General features: G+C 36.8%; 1 protein-coding gene and 1 pseudogene across 1 annotated transcript in view; one reads left to right on the top strand and one right to left on the bottom strand.

The window, feature by feature from the left end:
* Window positions 1–20294, bottom strand: part of FBXO9 (F-box protein 9) — a 46855-nt gene that overhangs the window by 4871 nt on the left and 21690 nt on the right. Inside the window, exons 8-11 of the mRNA XM_077162074.1 lie at window positions 7575–7693; window positions 7279–7369; window positions 6496–6591; window positions 6088–6181 (exon numbers count right to left, since the gene is read on the bottom strand). Coding sequence (XP_077018189.1) covers window positions 6088–6181; window positions 6496–6591; window positions 7279–7369; window positions 7575–7693 — 400 coding nt within the window. The remainder of the gene's footprint in view (window positions 1–6087; window positions 6182–6495; window positions 6592–7278; window positions 7370–7574; window positions 7694–20294) is intronic.
* On the top strand, window positions 15928–20205 carry LOC143682297 (structural maintenance of chromosomes protein 3 pseudogene; annotated as a pseudogene).

Below are 20294 nucleotides of genomic sequence, written 5' to 3'. Positions count from 1 at the left end.
CTTTTACTGGTGGGACTCGCAGACAAACGTGTGCCACGAGCGCCACCTACTGGGCAGGATAAGAAAAACAGAACCCAGAGATTTCACAGAAAAATATTACAACCTTGCTGGGTCCAACACCAAGAGAAATCTGAATAAATGCCCAGACGCCAGCAGCAGAAGATAACTGTCCACGCTCAAAAGATTGAGAATATGGCTCAGTCAAAGGAACAAACCAATAGCTCAAATGAGACACAAGAGCTGAGACAACTAATGCTGAATATACGAACAGAAATGGAAAACCTCTTCAAAAACAAAATCGATAAATTGAGGGAGGACATGAAGAGGACATGGGCTGAACATAAAGAAGAAATAGAAAAACTGAAAAAACAAATCGCAGAGCTTATGGAAGTGAAGGATAAAGTAGCAAACATAGAAAAAATAATGGATAGCTACAATGATAGATTTAAAGAGACAGAAGATAGAATTAGTGATTTGGAGGATGGAACATCTGAATTCCAAAAAGAAACAGAAACTATAGGGAAAAGAATGGAAAAATTTGAACAGGGTATCAGGGAACTCAAGGACAATATGAACCGCACAAATATACGTGTTGTGGGTGTCCCAGAAGGAGAAGAGAAGGGAAAAGGAGGAGAAAAACTAATGGAAGAAATTATCACTGAAAATTTCCCAACTCTTATGAAAGACCTAAAATTACAGATCCAAGAAGTGCAGCGCACCCCAAAGAGATTAGACCCAAATAGGCGTTCTCCAAGACACTTACTAGTTAGAATGTGAGAGGTCAATGAGAAAGAGAGGATCTTGAAAGCAGCAAGAGAAAAACAATCCATTACATACAAGGGAAACCCAATAAGACTTTGTGTAGATTTCTCAGCAGAAACCATGGAAGCTAGAAGACAGTGGGATGATATATTTAAAATACTAAAAGAGAAAAACTGCCAACCAAGACTCCTATATCCAGCAAAATTATCCTTCGAAAATGAGGGAGAAATTAAAACATTCTCAGACAAAAAGTCACTGAAAGAATTTGTGACCAAGAGACCAGCTCTGCAAGAAATACTAAAGGGAGCACTAGAGTCAGATACAAAAAGACAGAAGAGAGAGATATGGAAAAGAGTGTAGAAAGAAGGAAAATCAGATATGATATATATAATACAAAAGGCAAAATGTTAGAGGAAAATATTATCCAAACAGTAATAACACTAAATGTCAATGGACTGAATTCCCCAATCAAAAGACATAGATTGGCAGAATGGATTAAAAAACAGGATCCTTCGATACGCTGTCTACAGGAAACACATCTTAGACCCAAAGATAAACATAGGTTGAAAGTGAAAGGTTGGGAAAAGATATTTCATGCAAATAACAACCAGAAAAGAGCAGGAGTGGCTATACTAATATCCAACAAATTAGACTTCAAATGTAAAACAGTTAAAAGAGACAAAGAAGGACACTATATACTAATAAAAGGAACAATTAAACAAGAAGACATAACAATCATAAATATTTACGCACCGAATCAGAATGCCCCAAAATACGTGAGGAATATACTGCAAACACTGAAAAGGGAAATAGACTCATATACCATAATAGTTGGAGACTTCAACTCACCACTCTCATCAAGGGACAGAACATCTAGACAGAGGATCAACAAAGAAATAGAGAATCTGAATATTACTATAAATGAACTAGACTTAATAGACATTTATAGGACATTACATCCCACAACAGCAGGATACACCTTTTTCTCAAGTGCTCATGGATCATTCTCAAAGATAGACCATATGCTGGGTCACAAAGCAAGTCTTAACAAATTTAAAAAGATTGAAATCTTACACAACACTTTCTCGGACCATAAAGGAATGATGTTGGAAATCAATAATAGGCAGAGTGCCAGAAAATTCACAAATACGTGGAGGCTCAACGACACACTCCTAAACAACGACTGGGTCAAAGAAGAAATTGCAAGAGAAATTAGCAAATACCTCGAGGCGAATGAAAATGAAAACACAACATATCAAAACTTATGGGACGCAGCAAAGGCAGTGCTAAGAGGGAAATTTATTGCTCTAAATGCCTATATCAGAAAAGAAGAAAAGGCAAAAATTCAGGAATTAACTATCCATTTGGAAGAACTGGAGAAAGAACAGCAAGCTAACCCCAAAGCAAGCAAAAGGAAAGAAATAACAAAGATTAGAGCACAAATAAATGAAATTGAAAACATGAAAACAATAGAGAAAATCAATAAGGCCAGAAGTTGGTTCTATGAGAAAATCAATAAGATTGATGGGCCCTTAGCAAGATTGACAAAAAGAAGAAGAGAGAGGATGCAAATAAATAAGATCAGAAATGGAAGAGGAGACATAACTACTGACCTCACAGAAATAAAGGAGGTAATAACAGGATACTATGAACAACTTTACGCTAATAAATACAACAATTTAGAGGAAATGGACGGGTTCCTGGAAAGACATGAACAACCAACTTTGACTCAAGAAGACATAGATGACCTCAACAAACCAATCACAAGTAAAGAAATTGAATTAGTCATTCAAAAGCTTCCTAAAAAGAAAAGTCCAGGACCAGATGGCTTCACATGTGAATTCTACCAAACGTTCCAGAAAGAATTAGTACCAATTCTCTTCAAACTCTTCCAAAAAATCGAAGTGGAGGGAAAACTACCTAATTCATTCTATGAAGCCAACATCACCCTCATACCAAAACCAGGCAAAGATATTACAAAAAAAGAAAACTACAGACCAATCTCTCTAATGAATACAGATGCAAAAATCCTCAATAAAATTCTAGCAAATCGTATCCAACAACACATTAAAAGAATTATACATCATGACCAAGTAGGATTCATCCCAGGTATGCAAGGCTGGTTCAACATAAGAAAATCAATTAATGTAATACACCATATCAACAAATCAAAGCAGAAAAATCACATGATCATCTCAATTGATGCAGAGAAGGCATTCGACAAGATTCAACATCCTTTCCTGTTGAAAACACTTCAAAAGATAGGAATACAAGGGAACTTCCTTAAAATGATAGAGGGAATATATGAAAAACCCACAGCTAATATCATCCTCAATGGGGAAAAATTGAAAACTTTCCCCCTAAGATCAGGAACAAGACAAGGATGTCCACTATCACCACTATTATTCAACATTGTGTTGGAGGTTCTAGCCAGAGCAATTAGACAAGAAAAAGAAATACAAGGCATCAAAATTGGAAAGGAAGAAGTAAAACTATCACTGTTTGCAGACGATATGATACTATACGTCAAAAACCCGGAAAAATCCACAACAAAACTACTAGAGCTAATAAATGAATACAGCAAAGTAGCAGGTTACAAGATCAACATTCAAAAATCTGTAGCATTTCTATACACTAGTAATGAACAAGCTGAGGGGGAAATCAAGAAACGAATCCCATTTACAATTGCAACTAAAAGAATAAAATACCTAGGAATAAATTTAACTAAAGAGACAAAAAACCTATACAAAGAAAACTACAAAAAACTGCTAAAAGAAATCACAGAAGACCTAAATAGATGGAAGGGCATACCGTGTTCATGGATTGGAAGACTAAATATAGTTAAGATGTCAATCCTACCTAAATTGATTTACAGATTCAATGCAATACCAATCAAAATCCCAACAACTTATTTTTCAGAAATAGAAAAACCAATAAGCAAATTTATCTGGAAGGGCAGGGTGCCCCGAATTGCTAAAAACATCTTGAGGAAAAAAAACGAAGCTGGAGGTCTCGCGCTGCCTGACTTTAAGGCATATTATGAAGCCACAGTGGTCAAAACAGCATGGTATTGGCATAAAGATAGATATATCGACCAATGGAATCGAATAGAGTGCTCAGATATAGACCCTCTCATCTATGGACATTTGATCTTTGATAAGGCAGTCAAGCCAACTCACCTGGGACAGAGCAGTCTCTTCAATAAATGGTGCCTAGAGAACTGGATATCCATATGCAAAAGAATGAAAGAAGACCCATCTCTCACACCCTATACAAAAGTTAACTCAAAATGGATCAAAGATCTAAACATTAGGTCTAAGACCATAAAACAGTTAGAGGAAAATGTTGGGAGATATCTTATGGATCTTACAACTGGAGGCGGTTTTATGGACCTTAAACCTAAAGCAAGAGCACTGAAGAAGGAAATAAATAAATGGGAACTCCTCAAAATTAAACACTTTTGTGCATCAAAGAACTTCATCAAGAAAGTAGAAAGACAGCCTTCACAATGGGAGACAATATTTGGAAATGATATATCAGATAAAGGTCTAGTATCCAGAATTTATAAAGAGATTGTTCATCTCAACAACAAAAAGACAGCCAACCCAATTACAAAATGGGAAAAAGACTTGAACAGACACCTCTCAGAAGAGGAAATACGGATGGCCAAGAGGCACATGAAGAGATGCTCAATGTCCCTGGCCATTAGAGAAATGCAAATCAAAACCACAATGAGATATCATCTCACACCCACCAGAATGGCCATTATCAACAAAACAGAAAATGACAAGTGCTGGAGAGGATGCGGAGAAAGAGGCACACTTATCCACTGTTGGTGGGAATGTCAAAGGGTGCAACCACTGTGGAAGGCAGTTTGGCGGTTCCTCAAAAAGCTGAATATAGAATTGCCATACGACCCAGCAATACCATTGCTATGTATCTACTCAAAGGACCTAAGGGCAAAGACACAAACGGACATTTGCACACCAATGTTTATAGCAGCATTATTTACAATTGCAAAGAGATGGAAACAGCCAAAATCTCCATCAACAGAAGAGTGGCTAAACAAACTGTGGTATATACATACGATGGAATATTATGCAGCTTTAAGACAAGATAAACTTATGAACCATGTAATAACATGGATGGACCTAGAGAATATTATGCTGAGTGAATCCAGCCAAAAACTAAAGGACAAATACTGTATGGTCCCACTGATGTGAATGGACATTCGAGAATAAACTTGAAATATGTCATTGGTAACAGAGTTCAGCAGGAGTTAGAAACAGGGTAAGACAATGGGTAATTGAAGCTGAAGGGATACAGACTGTGCAACAGGACTAGATACAAAAACTCAAAAATGGACAGCACAATAATACCTAATTGTAAAGTAATCATGTTAAAACACTGAATGAAGCTGCATCTGAGCTATAGGTTTTTGTTTTGTTTTGTTTTGTTTTGTTTTGATTTTACTATTATTACTTTTATTTTTTTCTCTATATTAACATTCTATATCTTTTTCGGTTATGTTGCTAGTTCTTCTAAACCAATGCAAATGTACTAAGAAATGATGATCATGCATCTATGTGATGATGTTAAGAATTAATGATTGCATGTGTAGAATGGTATGATCTCTAAATGTTGGGTTAATTTCTTTTTTTCCGTTAATTAAAAAAAAAAAAAAAAAGAGAAGGGATAATTGGAGATGAAGGGATACAGACTGTACAACGGGACTGGATATAAAAACTCAGAAATGGACAGCACAATACTACCCAATTGTAATGCAATTATGTTAAAACACTGAATGAAGCTGCATGTGAGGTATAGGTTTTTTGTTTTTGTTTTTTTTGTTTTTTTTTCTTTCTATTATTGTTTTAATTCTTATTCTGTTGTCTTTTTATTTCTTTTTCTAAATTGATGCAAATGTACTAAGAAATGATGAATATGCAACTATGTGATGTTATTAAGAATTACTGATTGTACATGTAGGTTGGAATGATTTCTAATTGTTTTGTTAATTCTTTTTTTAATTAATAAAAAAAAAATGAATACAATGTAAAAAAAAAAAAAAAAAATATATTCAGGTATAATTCTACTAGTTACTTGACAGGAAATTTCGGCTTTACATTTTCATGTGTAAAAAACACTTGACCGGAAAAGGAAACCATTTGGAGACAAACTGATACAAACCCTCCAACTCTCTACTGAGATATGTTACCATACATTTTACAATAGTACAATTAATGAAACAGCATTTGTTTTAGTATTTCTAACCAAGAACATCTGAAGGAATAGTGTACTGAAATAAGAAAACTGCATACTCACTTCTTCTTTTTTCTTAGTCATCACAGCAAATACTTTGGTCTGATTGTCCGTATCTTGTGACAGGCGATAATGACCCAGTAGAATTGCATCAGTCCTGAAAAAGAAAAAAAACATACTTTAGTCTAAGTCTTCTAAGCTACTATTAATGTACTTAAGTAATGGGTTTTAACAGCATTTACTCAACTCGTCTGGCAGGAATCAGCTAGGCTCTGAGTAAACAGTATAGGTTCCAAGGTCCCAAAGACAAATTGACTTAGACTCTCTGGGAAGAGGCCCAGGAATCTGTATTTTTAACAAGTGCCCCTTGTGCTTTTTAAATCATCCAGCATTAAACCAGGAAAACACAGGATTACATTAGCTTGCAGGTATAAAATGTGGACTGAATATAAAGCTGTAGAAAAATACCACCTGGTATTCCTAGTTCTTAAACGAGGAACGATGGACTGAGGCTCTTCAGGGGTTGTCAACATCATTACATGACCATCAGGAAAGAATCTTATATATCTGTGTAAAAAGAAAAAGAACAACAACAAAAAAAACCACCACAAACACAAAGTTCAAACCATTGTGTCCTTATTTATCAATACCTAAACCTATCTGTAGCTATAAAACTGAAACTGAAATATCGTGGGTCAAAGAACTGGTAAAACGTCATTAAAATAAACCTGACTGATAACCTGTGAAGTTGACAACAAAGAAATGAAGACATTTTATTATCTTCCTTAGTGGGAACAGTTGAACTTTTAGTTTCACTCACTAAATAAAAATAAGTTAAATATTGTCCTGTTCCAGTGTTTTTCATAATGTATTAAATTAACATTTTAAAATGTGAGATCCGATGATAATACCGAGTGGTGAAAACAAGTCTACTTATCTCTCAATGATAGTAGTATTTAGCAAGCAATAAAGCTGAATAAAGGCACAAACTATTTGAAAAGGCAGATGAGTACACTAAAGGTAAAAGACAAGAAAGGCTTTAAATGTAAACTATTTCTCAGATCTAGGGGCTACGGAAAATTAATCTATATTAACATATTAGTTCTTTGAGTGCAATTCCTAAGCTATAATACTGGATAAAAATGAGGGCCGCTTGTATATGAATGCAAAAGGGACAAAAAACAAATGTCCAAATAACTAATTAATACTTGGAGAGAGAGAATTTTTCACTCACTCAGTTTACAACAGTTGTACCTGTAATATTCCACTTGGTGCCAGGCTCTATAGAAACCATCAAGAGACTGCTCCCCTTGACGAATATATGTAGTTTTGCTGATGTACACTCCTATGAAAAAAGGATTTTTAAAAAGTGAGATTGTAATAAATTAAAAAACTCAACAAAAAGCTGTATGACATTTCCAGCTTTATTTTTATTGGGGTTTCCTTTAAATATGTTCAAATTACTTAAGTCAGTTACAGAAAAAAAGTTCATTTATCAAAATTAGCATTATAAAGCAGTATTCTCCTGACTTCTAAAGGGTTCAACTTACCATCAAAACGAACACGAGGCCTTTCTAAAAACATCTCTCTCCAGGATGTGTATGGAACAAGTTTTATACAGCTTCTGCCCCAAACTTTCAAGCAGGCCAAACGCCATATTTCAGGATCTCTAGTAATAAGGGCACAATTCAATATATGTAAAAGGCTAAGTGCCAACACACAAACATAAGAAATATTTTTGCTATCCGTCATCTTTTATTCAGCATATATTAGTCAAACCCATGCCATGTACTGTTCTGAGCACAGGGGATATACCGATTAAACAAGACAAAGGCCTTGCTCTTTCATTGGTGGGGAAGAAAAGTAAAACAATCAAACAAAGGTAAAGTTTCAGGTAGTGTGCTGAATGCAAAAACAAAGCAGTGTAAGTGGAGAGCGATGATGGTGGGAGGGAAATAGAGACCATTTCAGAGAAGACAATGATGAAGAATAGTATCCTGGGCAGAAACCTTGCAACTGCAAGGCCGATAGGTGGGAGTGTGGCCAGTGTGCTCAACAATGAGCAAGAAAGATCTCGTGGTTGCTTCAATGAGAGCAAACCGAAGAGCAAATAATGGCATCTGAGAGGTAGTAAGGGGCAGATGAGGTGGCATCTTGCAGGTTACTGATGAGAGTAGCTATTACTTTAAGTGGAATGGATGCCATCTGAGGGTTTTGAGCATGGAAGTGATATAAACTGATTTATGCTTTTAAAACACCACTTGGGGGGAGGGGGGCAGGGCAAGAAAGCAGCATAATGAGGGGTGGAATTTAATTTGTCCTCTAAGGCAGCTAATATATAGCCAGGAACTATATGGAACAATTGTTTGGGGGACTTCAGTGACTGGACACACACTATACAGCAGTCTGGAATTGTGGGAATGGCTCAGATCCCTACACAGAATTGTAAATCTCCCAAACCACGGGGGCTGGTGCCCCTCCCCACGGGCATGGCAGGCTAGTTCCCTGAGGGAAAAAGAAGTAGACTCTACTAGGAGCAAGGCAAGTAGCTCAAACATGCTGCAACTGCAGAAAAATTAACAAATTCAGACAGCTGAAAACAAGCCCCAGGTACAAATAAACCTCGAGTAAACACGAGGGGTGGGAGTTTTCACCCCTCAGAGAGGGGGTAGGGCTGACAACAACAACAACAATAGAGGCTTTCTGAGTTGGATGAGAACAAAATACTGGAAAAGGGGGCACATAGATCCATGTATCAATTTTGGTCCTTGATTGGCAAACCTAGGAGGTTGGGGTCCAGCTCTGAAAAGGCTTTTTATTTTTATATTCTCTCTTTTTGTACTTCTTAACATTCATTAGGTAGAACTGCAGGCATTTTCAAGCTTCAGCACTATCCCAAGAAAGGGCTGGAATTAAGGCAAGTCTGAGACAAAATAACTAGTTAGGTGAATGTGGATAATTCCCTAAAAGATGTATCTTTAGGTAGTTTCTACTGGGAGCAATGGAAGGTAGCTCAGCCAAACTCCAATTGTGGTTTTAATCCTGGCAGAGAGGAGGCACAGCTGACAGAAAAGAAAAAAAAAAGTGAAATAGAATAAAGGCGGAGAATTCTGAAGTCAGTTGAGCTCAGAATACTGGAACCTTGGGTATTGGGGACGGACTGTGAAAAGGGATTTCTTTCATTCTTTTCTATTTTATTTTAAACTATTTCAAGTAGCTCATTAGAGAAAACCCTAGGCACTCTCAATAGTCAGTGAGACCCAGGCAAGAGCTGAGTAATCTCTCCTGCTTGACTCATTAAGACAAACAAATGAGTCAAGCAGGAGAACTAATTCCCTAAAGGCTGTATCTTCCCCAAGAAAAGGTAGCCAGGGCCCAGCTCAAGTGGCAGCCCTGCTTCAGGGAATTCAGGTACCAGGGGCTAGAAAACAGAAACATCTTAAGCCTGCCTTCTCATCAGCTCTGTCTCAACCATCTGCCTGGCAGGGACAGGGTTTGCTGAGAATTAAAGGCACTGCGTTACTTTACACTGGGAGGAAGGTGCAGGCTGACAAGCACCACCTGTTGGGCAGGATAGGAAAAGCACAGGGTCTAGAAGCTTTCACAGCAAAGTCTGACAACCTACTGGGTCTTACCCTCAGGGAAACTTGATACTGATTTCACCCTTCTCTTGAGATATTGGACTGCCTGGCTTGGCAAAATCCGACAGGGGTCGATCACATCTGAAGAGACCCTCCTCAAAAAAAGTTTCCATAGAGACAGGGCAAGAACCAGAAAAAGAAGGTTGAAAAATTCTGATCATTTAAACAGAAGCCTATGCTAGAAGTCTTGAATAAGTTGAACTGAATGCCAAAGAACAGATAGAGACAAAGCCAACCAACAAGAAAATCTTAAGTAAAAGTGAAAATGACCTCCAGAATAAACTAATCAAGGAAATCAGATGTCTAGACATCAACAAAAAATAAAGTCATACTAGGAAAAACAAAGATATGTCTCTAAGGAACATACCAACAATTCAAATGAGATACAGGAGTTGAAACAACTAAGGATGTTCAAACAGACATGCAAAATCACATAAAAATTAAATCAACAAGTGCAGGGAAGATACAACAAGAGATGAAGGATATAAAGAAGACAATGGCAAACATAAAGAAGAACTTGAAAGTCTGAAAAAACGAACAGGAGAACTTATGGGAATGAAAGCACAACAGAAGAGATGAAAAAAAACAGAGATGTACAATAGCAGATCTGAATAGAGAGAAGAATGGGTTAGTGAACTAGAGGAAAGGAAATCTGAAATCCTACACACAAAAGAACATAGGGAAAAGAATGGAAAAATATGAGCAGGGTCTCAGGGAAATGAACAACAACATGAAGCACACAAATATATGTGCCATGGGTGTCCCAGAAGAAAACAGAAAAGAAACAGAAAAACTCATGGAGGAAAAAAAATCACTGAAAATTTTCCCATCTCTTATTTAAGACATAAAATTACAGATCCAAGAAGCACAGCATACCCCAAACAGAACAGATTCAAACTGACCTACTCCAAGACACTTACTAATCAGACTGTCAAATATCAAAGGCAAAGAAAGAATTCTGAAAACAGCAAGAGAAAAGCAATTCTTCACATACAAGGGAAGCTCAGTAAGACTAAATGTGGATTTCTCAGCAGAAACCATGGAGGTGAAAAGGCAGTGGTATGATATATTTAGGATTTTGAAAGAGAAAAACTGCCAACCAAGAATCCTATACCTGGAAAAACTGTCCTTCAAAAACGAGTGGGAATTTAAAATATTTTCAGACAAACAGTCACTGAGAGAATTTGTGAGTAAGAAACTGGTTCTACAAGAAATACTTAAGTGAGCACTACAGGCTGATAGGAAAAGACAGGAGAGCAGTCTGGAGAAGAGTGTAGAGATGAAGACTATCACTAAATGTAAAAAGAGAGAAAAAAAATAAGATAAGATATATAAAATCCAAAAGACAAAATGGTAGAAGAAAGTACTACCTTTATAGTAATAACATTAAATGTTAATGGATTAAACTTCCCAATCAAAAGGCATAATGGATTAAAAAATAGGACCCATCTACATGCTGTCTATAAAAGACTCACTTTAGACACAAGCACAAAAAGATTGAAAGTGAAAGGTTGGAAAAAGATATTTCACACAAACAACAGCTAGAAAAGAGTGGGGGTAGTTATACTAATGTCTGACAAATTAGACTTCAAATGTAAAATAATTAAAAGAGACAAAGAGGGACACTATGTATTAAAAAAAGGAACGATTCATCAAGAAGACACAACAATCATAAATATTTATGTACTTAGCCACAGTGAGTGGCAAAATACATGAGGCAAACACTGGCAACACTAAAGAGAGATGCAGACAACTCTACAACAATAGTTGGAGACTTAAAGCTACCGCTCTGATCAATGGATAGAACATCTAGACCACTGTTCTATCCACTGATAGAACACTGAAATAAGAAAACAGATTTTGAATAATACAAAAAATAAACTAAAATTAATGGCCATTTACAGAACATTACAACCCACAACAGCAGGATATACATTTTTCTAAAGTGCTCATGGATCATTTTCAAGGATACAGCACACGTTGGGACACAAAGCAAGTCCTGAATAAATTTTAAAAAGATGGAAATTACACAAAACTCTTTCTCAAATCATAATGGAATAGAGTCGAATACAATAACAGGCGGAGGGCAGATAATTCACAAATACATGGAGGTTAAACAACATACTTAAACAACCAGTGGGTCAAGGAAGAAATTATAAGAGAAATCAGTAAATATCTCAAGGCAAATGAAAATGAAAACATAACATATCAAAACTTTTGGGATACAGCAAAGGTATATCTGAGAGAGAAATCTATTGCCCTAAATGCTCATATTAAAAAAGAAGCAAGGGGTGGGCCACAGAGGCTCAGCAAGCAGAGTTCTTGCCTGCCATGCTGGAGACCTGGGTTCTATTACCGGTGCCTGCCATGTGAAAAAAAAAAAAATGAGGAATTAGCTGTTCACCTGGAAGGACTAGAGAAAGAACAGCAAACTAAACCCAAAGCAAATCATGAAGATTAGAGCAAAAATAAGTGAAACTGAGGATATGAAAATACAGATCAATCAAACCAGAAATTAGTTTTTTGTTTTTGTTTTTTATTTTTGTGGGGGTTTTTTGGCATGGGCTGTCTTCTGGAAATAAAACCTGGGTCTCTCAAATGGCAGGCGAGAATTCTGCCACTGAGCCACCATTACACCATTCTGGGTTTATGTTTTTTTTTTTAAGTTTATGTATTTATTAATTTAAAAAATTAAGAACAAACAAAACCATTAACGTATTCCATTCTACATATATAATCAGTAATTCTCAATATCATCACATAGTTGCATATTCACCATTTCTTAGGACATTTGCATCAATTCAGAAAAAGAAATAAAAGACAACAGAAAAAGAAATAAAACGATAACAGAGAAAAAAGAAAGATTTATACATACCATACCCCTTACCCCTCGCTTTCATTTATCACTAACATTTCAAATGAAATTTATTTTAACATTTGTTCCCCCTATTATTTATTTTTATTTCATATGTTCTACTCGTTTGTTTACATTGTAGATAAAAGGAGCATCAGACACAAGGTTTTCACAATCACACAGTCACATTGTGAAAGCTATATCATTATTCAATCATCATCAAGAAACATGGCTATTGGAACACAGCTCTACATTTTCAGGTGGTTTCCTCCAGCTTCTCCACTACATCTTGAATAACAAGGTGATATCTACTTAATGCATAAGAATAACTCCAGGATAACCTCTCAACTCTGTTTGGAATCTCTCAGCCATTAACACTTTGTCTCATTTCACTCTTCCCCCTTTCGGTCGAGAAGGTTTTTTCACTCCCTTGATGCTGAGTCTCAGCTCACCCTAGGGTTTTTCTCAATCCCTTGATGCTGAGTCTCAGCTCATTCCAGGATTTCTGTTCCACGTTGCCAGGAAGGTGCACACCCCTGGAAATCATGTCCCACATAGACAGGGGGAGGGTGGTGAGTTTGCTTGTTGTGCTGGCTGGAGAGAGAGGCCACATCTGAGCAACAAAAGAGGCTCTCTTGGGGGTGACTCTTAGGCCTAAATTTTAAGTAGACTTGACCTATCCTTTGTGGGGTTAAGTTTCATATGAACAAACCCCAAGACTGGGGGCTCAACCTATAGCTTTGGTGGTCCACACTGCTTGTGAGAATATCAAGAATTCAACTTGGGGAAGTTGAATTTCTCCCTGTTCTCACCATTCCTGAAGGGGACTTTGCAAATATTTTTCCACTCACTGATCAAATGACTCTGGGATTCATTGGGGCATCACTCTGGACAAACCAACAAAATCTCATGTCCTACCCAAGATTTCGAGTACTTATGGTGTACAATCAAGCTATCTACATAAGTTTTATTAGGAAATGCACTAGTCAAAATATAAATTTTGTTACCAAACGAAAATTTTTTGCTTTAGTCTCACACATAAGGTGAAAATATTAATTACCATCTATTTTCAGCACCCTGATGAAATGACATTCCTTTGTTCTTCCTCGTGCACAAACATTTTTAAAATTTGTGCATTTAGTCACTATTATTATACACTCTAGGCATTCCTAGCTTATACCATCTCAATCTTTAATGTCTAACTTTCTTTGTGATTTCATTTATGCCCCCAGCCCTCCTCCCTCTATCATTCTCACATGCAGCTTCATTCAGTGATTTAACATAATTGTATTACAGTTAGGTAGTATCGTGCTGTCCATCAGAAATTAGTTTTTGAGAAAATCAATAGCCCCTAGCTAGGCTGACAAAAAAAAAAAAAGACTCAGAGAGAGAGAAGATGCAAATAAATAAAATCAGAAATGGGAGAGGGGACATAACTAACAAATCCACAGAAATAAAAAAGATAATGAGGACACTATGAACAACTATATGCTAACAAACTAGACAAAGCAGAGGAAAAGCAAAACTTCTTAGAAAAGCATTTACAACTGAGATTGACTAGAAAAGAAACTGACAACTCAATAATTCAAACACAAGTAAAGAGACCGAATCAATCATAAGACATTTCCCCAAAAGAAAAGTCCAGGTCCAGGTGGCTTTACCCATGAATTCTACCAAGCATTCAAGAAAGAATTAGTACCAATCCTGCTCAAACTCTTCAAAAATTTTGAAGAGAAGGGAACGCTACCTAACTCATTCTATGAAGCCAACATCACCCTCATACCAAAGCCAGACAAGATACTACAAGAAAAGAAAATTACAAGCCAATCTTTTAAATGAATGCAGATGTAAAAATCTTCAACAAAATACTTGCAAATCAAATCTAACAGCACATTAAAAGAATTATAGACCATGACCAAGTGAGATTTATTCTAGGTATGCAAGGCTGGCATATTATTATTAGTATAATATACCACATCAATAAATGAAAGTGGAAAACACATGCTTATCTCAGTTGATGCAGAAAAGGCATTTGACAAAATTCAATATTCTTTCTTGACTAAAACACTTCAAAGGATAGGGACAGAAGGGAACTTCCTCAACATGATAAAGGGAATATATGGAAAACCTACTGCTAACATTACACTCAATGGGAAAAGACTGAAAGCTTTAAGATCAGGAATGAGACATGGCAGCCCACTGTCACCACTGTTATTCAACTTTGTGCTGGAAGGACTAGTCAGAGCAGTTAGATAAGAAAAGAAATAAAAGGCATCCAAATCGGAAAGGAAGGAGTAAAACGCTCACTGTTTGTAGCTGACACAATTCTGTAAGTTGAAAATCCCCCAAATACCTACAGCGTGGTTACTAAAGCCAATAAATGAGTACAGCAAAATGGCAGGGTACAAGATCAACCCTCCCAAATCAGTAGCAGTTCTATATACTAGTAATAAGCAAACTGAGGAGATCAAGAAAAAAAAATCCATTTTCAATAGCAACCAAAAGAATCAATATTTAGGAATAAATGTACATAAGGACACAAAAGACTTATATAAGAAAACTATAAGAAACTGTTAAAAGAAATTATGGAAGACCTAAATAGATGGTAGGGCATACCATGTTCATGAATTATAAGACTACATATAGTTAAGATGTCAATTCTACCCAAACTGATTTACAGACTCAATGCAATATAAATTAAAATCCCAACACCTTACTTTGCAAAAATAGAAAAACCAATAACCAAATTTATTCGGAAGGGCAGGGTGCCCCAAATAGCTAAAAATATCTTGAGAAAGAAAAATGAAGTGGGAGGTCTCGCACTACCTGACTTTAAAGCATACTACCAAATGCAGTGGTCAAAACAGCATGGTACTGGCATAGATAGATATACTGACCAATGGAATTGAATTGTGTATTTAGAAATAGACACGCTCATCTACAGACAATTGATCTTTGATAAGGAGATCAAGTCTACCTAACTGGGACTTGTGTTTGGAGAACTGGATATCCATATGCAAAAGAAGGAAAGAGGACCCATATCTCACACCCTATCCAAAAATCAATTCAAAACAGATCAAAGACCTAAACAGTAGAAATAAGACCACAAAACTTTTAGAAGAAAATGTAGGGAAATATCTTATAAATCCTGTGACAGGTAGTAGTTTCCTAGACCTTACATCCAAAGTGCAAGCAACAAGAAAAGAAATAGAAAAGTGGGATCACCTCAAAATTAAACACTTTTGTACATCAAAGGACTTTTGTCGGGAAAGTAAAAAGGCAGCCTATGCAATGGGAGACAATATTTGGAAACCATCTATGAGATAAAGGTTTAATATCCAGAATATATAAAGAGATTCTAAAACTCAACAAAAAGGCAAAGAACCCAATTAAAAGATGGGCAAAAACATGGACAGACAATTTTCCAAAGAGGAAGTACGAATAGCTAAAAGGCACATGAAAAGATGCTCAACTTCACGGCTATTAGGGAAATGTAAATCAAAACCACAATGAGACATCATCTCACACCTACTAGAAAGGTCATTATAAAATTAAAAAAACAAAAACAAGCAAAAAAAACACCCAGAAAATTACAAGTGTTAGAGAGGATTTGAAGAGGCACATTTATTCACTGTTGGTGGGTATGCAGAATGGCACAACCACTCTGGAAGGCAGTTTGGCGATTCCTAAGAAGCTAAATATAGAATTGCCATATGATCCAGCAACCTCATTACTAGGTATATATTTGGGGGGACTGAAGGCAAGGACACAAATGGACATTTTCTCATCAATGTTTACTGCAGCATTATTCACTATTGCCAACAGATGGAAACAGTCCAAATGCTCATCAACGGACTAGTGGCTAAACAAGCTGTGACATATACACACGATAGAATGTTATGCAGCTATAAGACAGAATAAAGTTATGAGGCATGTAACAACAAGGATGAACCTTGAGGGCATTATGCTGAATGAAATCAGCCAGAAGCAAAAGGACAAATACTGTACATTCTCACTAATATGAACTAACATTAATAAGTAAACACTGATAAAGTAAAAAACACAGGTTATCAAGAGACAGCAAGTGTGCAGAGATTGGACATTTGATACTGAAGGAGTACAGAATGTTCAACAGGACTGATAGTAAAGGTCCAGAAATGGATAACAATGCTATCTGATGGTAACACAATAACATAAGTACACTGAACAAAGCTGAGTATGGGTATGGTTGCAGGAGGAGGTCTGCAGGCATGTATGACCTCAGAAGGAAAAAGAGAGGATAAAGATTGAGATGGTAGGGCAGGCCACGGTGGCTCAGCAGGCAAGAATGCTTGCCTGCCATCTTGCCTGCCATGCCAGAGGACCCGGTTCCGATTCCCAGTGCCTGCCTGTGTAAAAAAAAAAAAAAAAAGATTGAGATGGTATAACTTAGCAATGCCTAGAGTGGACAATGATGGTGATTAAATATACATATATAAGAATGCTCTTGAAACGAGGGAGGACAAATGAATGCCAACATTGCAAGGTATTCAAAATGGAATGGTACACAGGAAAAAAATGCAATCAACGCAAACTAGGGTCTATAGTTAAGAATAATATCGTAATATGTTTCTATTGAATATAACAAATGCAATAAGCCAAAACTAAATGTCAATAAGCAGAGGATATGGATAGGGGTATGGGACTCTTTGTGGAAGAAAAGGAAATGTCCTCATATAGACTGTGGCAGTGAAGACATGGCTATGTGATTATAGGGGAAGCACTGATTTTTTACTTAGGTTGGATTGTATGATGTGCGAATAAAACTTTAAAAATGAACAGAGAGGTTTTTATATGGAGTCTGTGTCCCCGGCCAGGGGGTGCCCTCCAGGGTGCAGGGAGGGTGTCAGCTATAATTCAGGGGTCTCTCCTTTCTTCGATTTAAGAGAGATGTACAAGGGAACCCTCCTTCTGGCAGAATGTAGTGCTTCCTCATTCAGTAGTTTACTGCTGTCAAAATGGTCTTCCCACACCAAGAGTTCACCACAAAAATGAGCCCATTCATATTGTTTTGGAGAAGTTTTCTTATTGGATATGTTGGACTCTGAGGCTACCTTTTGTGGAACAGTTACTGTTTTGGGCTGGCCATAAGATTATTATCCAGGGTTTTTGAAGTTATAGAAATCAAACAATTATAGATCCCTTCAGTTCAAAACACATTGTTATTGTGGGCAGAAAAGGATCTGGAAAAAATAACTTTTTTAATGCAATTCAGTTTGTTCTCAGTGATGAGTTTAGTCACCTTTGTCTGGAACTGTGATCGGCTTTGTTGCATGAGGGTACTGGTCCTTGTGTAAATTCTGCTTTTGTGGAGATTATGTTTGACAATTCGGACAACTGGTTACCAAGTGATAAAGAGAAGGTTCCACTTCAAAGAGTTATTGGTGCTAAAAAACATCAGTATTTCTTAGACAAGAAAATGGTCACGAAAAATGATGTGATGAATCTTCTTGAAAGTGCTGGTTTTTCTTGAAGTAATCCTTATTTTATTGTTAAACAAGGAAAGATCAAGTAGATGGCAACAGCACCAGATTCTCAGAGACTAAAACTATTAAGAGAAGTAGCTGGTACTAGAGTATATGATGAATGGAAAGAAGAAAGCATCTTCTTAATGAAAGAAACAGAGGGGAACTGGGGAAAAAAAAATCAATGAGTTATTAAAATATACTGATGAAAGATTAAATACCTTGGAGGAAGAAAAAGAAGAACTAGCTCAGTATCAGAAGTGGGATAAAATGAGATGAGCCCCGGAATTTACCATTTACAATCAGGAACTTAACAAGACCCACACTAAACTTGATGAGCTTTCTGCCAAGGAGAGACCAGTGGAGAAAAATTCAGACAATCAATAGATGCCCAGCAGGATGCCAGAGATAAAATGGAGGATACTGCATTCAAGAACTGAAAAAAAAGGTAGTTATAAGAAAAAAAAGTACAGCTCAGCGTTGAAAGACAAGAACAGACTAAGCAGAGGATTAAGTTGGAACTTAAAGCCAAGTATTTACAAGATGAATTGGCAGGCAATAGTGAACAAAGGAAACACTTATTGAAAGAGAGGCAGAAGCTTCTTGAAAAAAGAAAAGCAGAAAGAACTGGCAGAAACAGAATCTAAATTCAACAGCATAAAAGAAAAAGAATGAGGAATTGCTAAGTTGGGCCCAAACTACTCAGGAAAGAAAGGCTCTCTGTGCAAAGCAGGGTCAAAGAAGCCAGTTTACAACAAAAGAAGAAAGGGATAAGTGGATTTAAAAAGAACTCAAGTCTTTAGATGAAGCTATTAATGACAAGAAAAGACAGATTGCTGCTATACATAAAGATTTGGAGGTATGTACATGGAAACTTCAATGTTTCCATGAAATTCTGTTGGTTTGTCCAGGTTAGTGTGATGCCCTGATAAATCCCAGGGTGACTGGGACAGTGAATAAAAAAGTATTTGCAAAGTCCCCTGGGGGAATGGGAAAAAAAGGAGAAATATTCAACTCCCTCATGTGGAGAATTTCTGATATTCTAGCAAGCAGTGGGGACAACCAAATCAATAAGCCAAACCCTCAATCTTGGTTATGCCTATGAAACATATCTCTGCAAAGGATAGGCTAAACCTACTTAAAATTAGGCCCAATGGGCGGGCCGCGGTGGCTCAGCGGGCAAAGTGCTTGCCTGCTATGCCGGAGGACCTCGGTTCGATTCCCGGCCCCAGCCCATGTAACAAAAACGGAGAAACAGAATACAATAAAACAAGAAAATGTTTAAAAATGTTTCCCTTTCTTCCTTCCTTCCTTCCTTCTATCCTTCCTTCCTTCTCTCTGTCTTTCCTTTAAAAAAAAAAAAAAAAAAAAAAAAAAAAAAAAAAAATTAGGCCCAAGAGTCACCCACAAAGAGCCTTATTTATTGCTCAGATGTGGCCTCTCTCTCTAAACTGACACAGCAAATAAACTCACTGCCCTCCCCCTCTCTGTGGGACATGACTCCTAGGGGTGTAAAACTCCCTAGCAAAATAGGACAGAAATCCCGGGATGAGATGGGACCCAGCATTAAGGGACTGAAAAAAGCTTCTCGACCAAAAGGGGGAAGAGAGAAATGAGGACAAATAAAGTGTCAGTGGCTGAGAGATCTCAGAGTCACGAGGTTATTTTGAAGTTATTCTTATGTATTATATAGATATTCCCTTTTCAGTTTATGGTGTTTTGGAGTGACTAGAGGAAGTGCCTAAAACTGTAGAGCTGTGTTCCAGTAGCCTTCTTTCTTTTTTTAAACACAACAACATACAAAAATCAGCATTCTTATCATATGACATCCATTTCTGGTATATAAATAAGAACTCACAATATCATCGCATAGCTGTATATTCATCACCATGATCATCTTAGAACACTTGCATCAATTCAGAAAAAGAAATGAAAAAAAAGAAAAAAACTCATACATACCATTCCCCTTACCCCTCCCTCTCATTGACTGCTAGTATTTCCATCTACCTAATATATTTTTAACCTTTGTTTCCCCTATTTTTTTTCTATACCCCTCATCACTTCCTTTCATTGATCACTAGCATTTCAACTTACTAAATTTATTTTAACATTCGTTCCCATTATTTATTTATTTTTAATCCCTATGTTCCAATAGACTTGTTTCTTAAAGGTGACTGTATAATGATATAGCTTTTACAATGCGACCTTGTGATTGTGAAAATGTTGTGTCTGATGTTCCTTTCATCTAGGATATGGACAGATGAGTAAAGA

Source organism: Tamandua tetradactyla, chromosome 5 (assembly GCF_023851605.1).
Source record: "Tamandua tetradactyla isolate mTamTet1 chromosome 5, mTamTet1.pri, whole genome shotgun sequence".
Classification (NCBI taxonomy): domain Eukaryota; kingdom Metazoa; phylum Chordata; class Mammalia; order Pilosa; family Myrmecophagidae; genus Tamandua; species Tamandua tetradactyla.
Note: the sequence above shows the minus strand (reverse complement) of the source record. Positions and strands in the feature narration are given on the sequence as shown.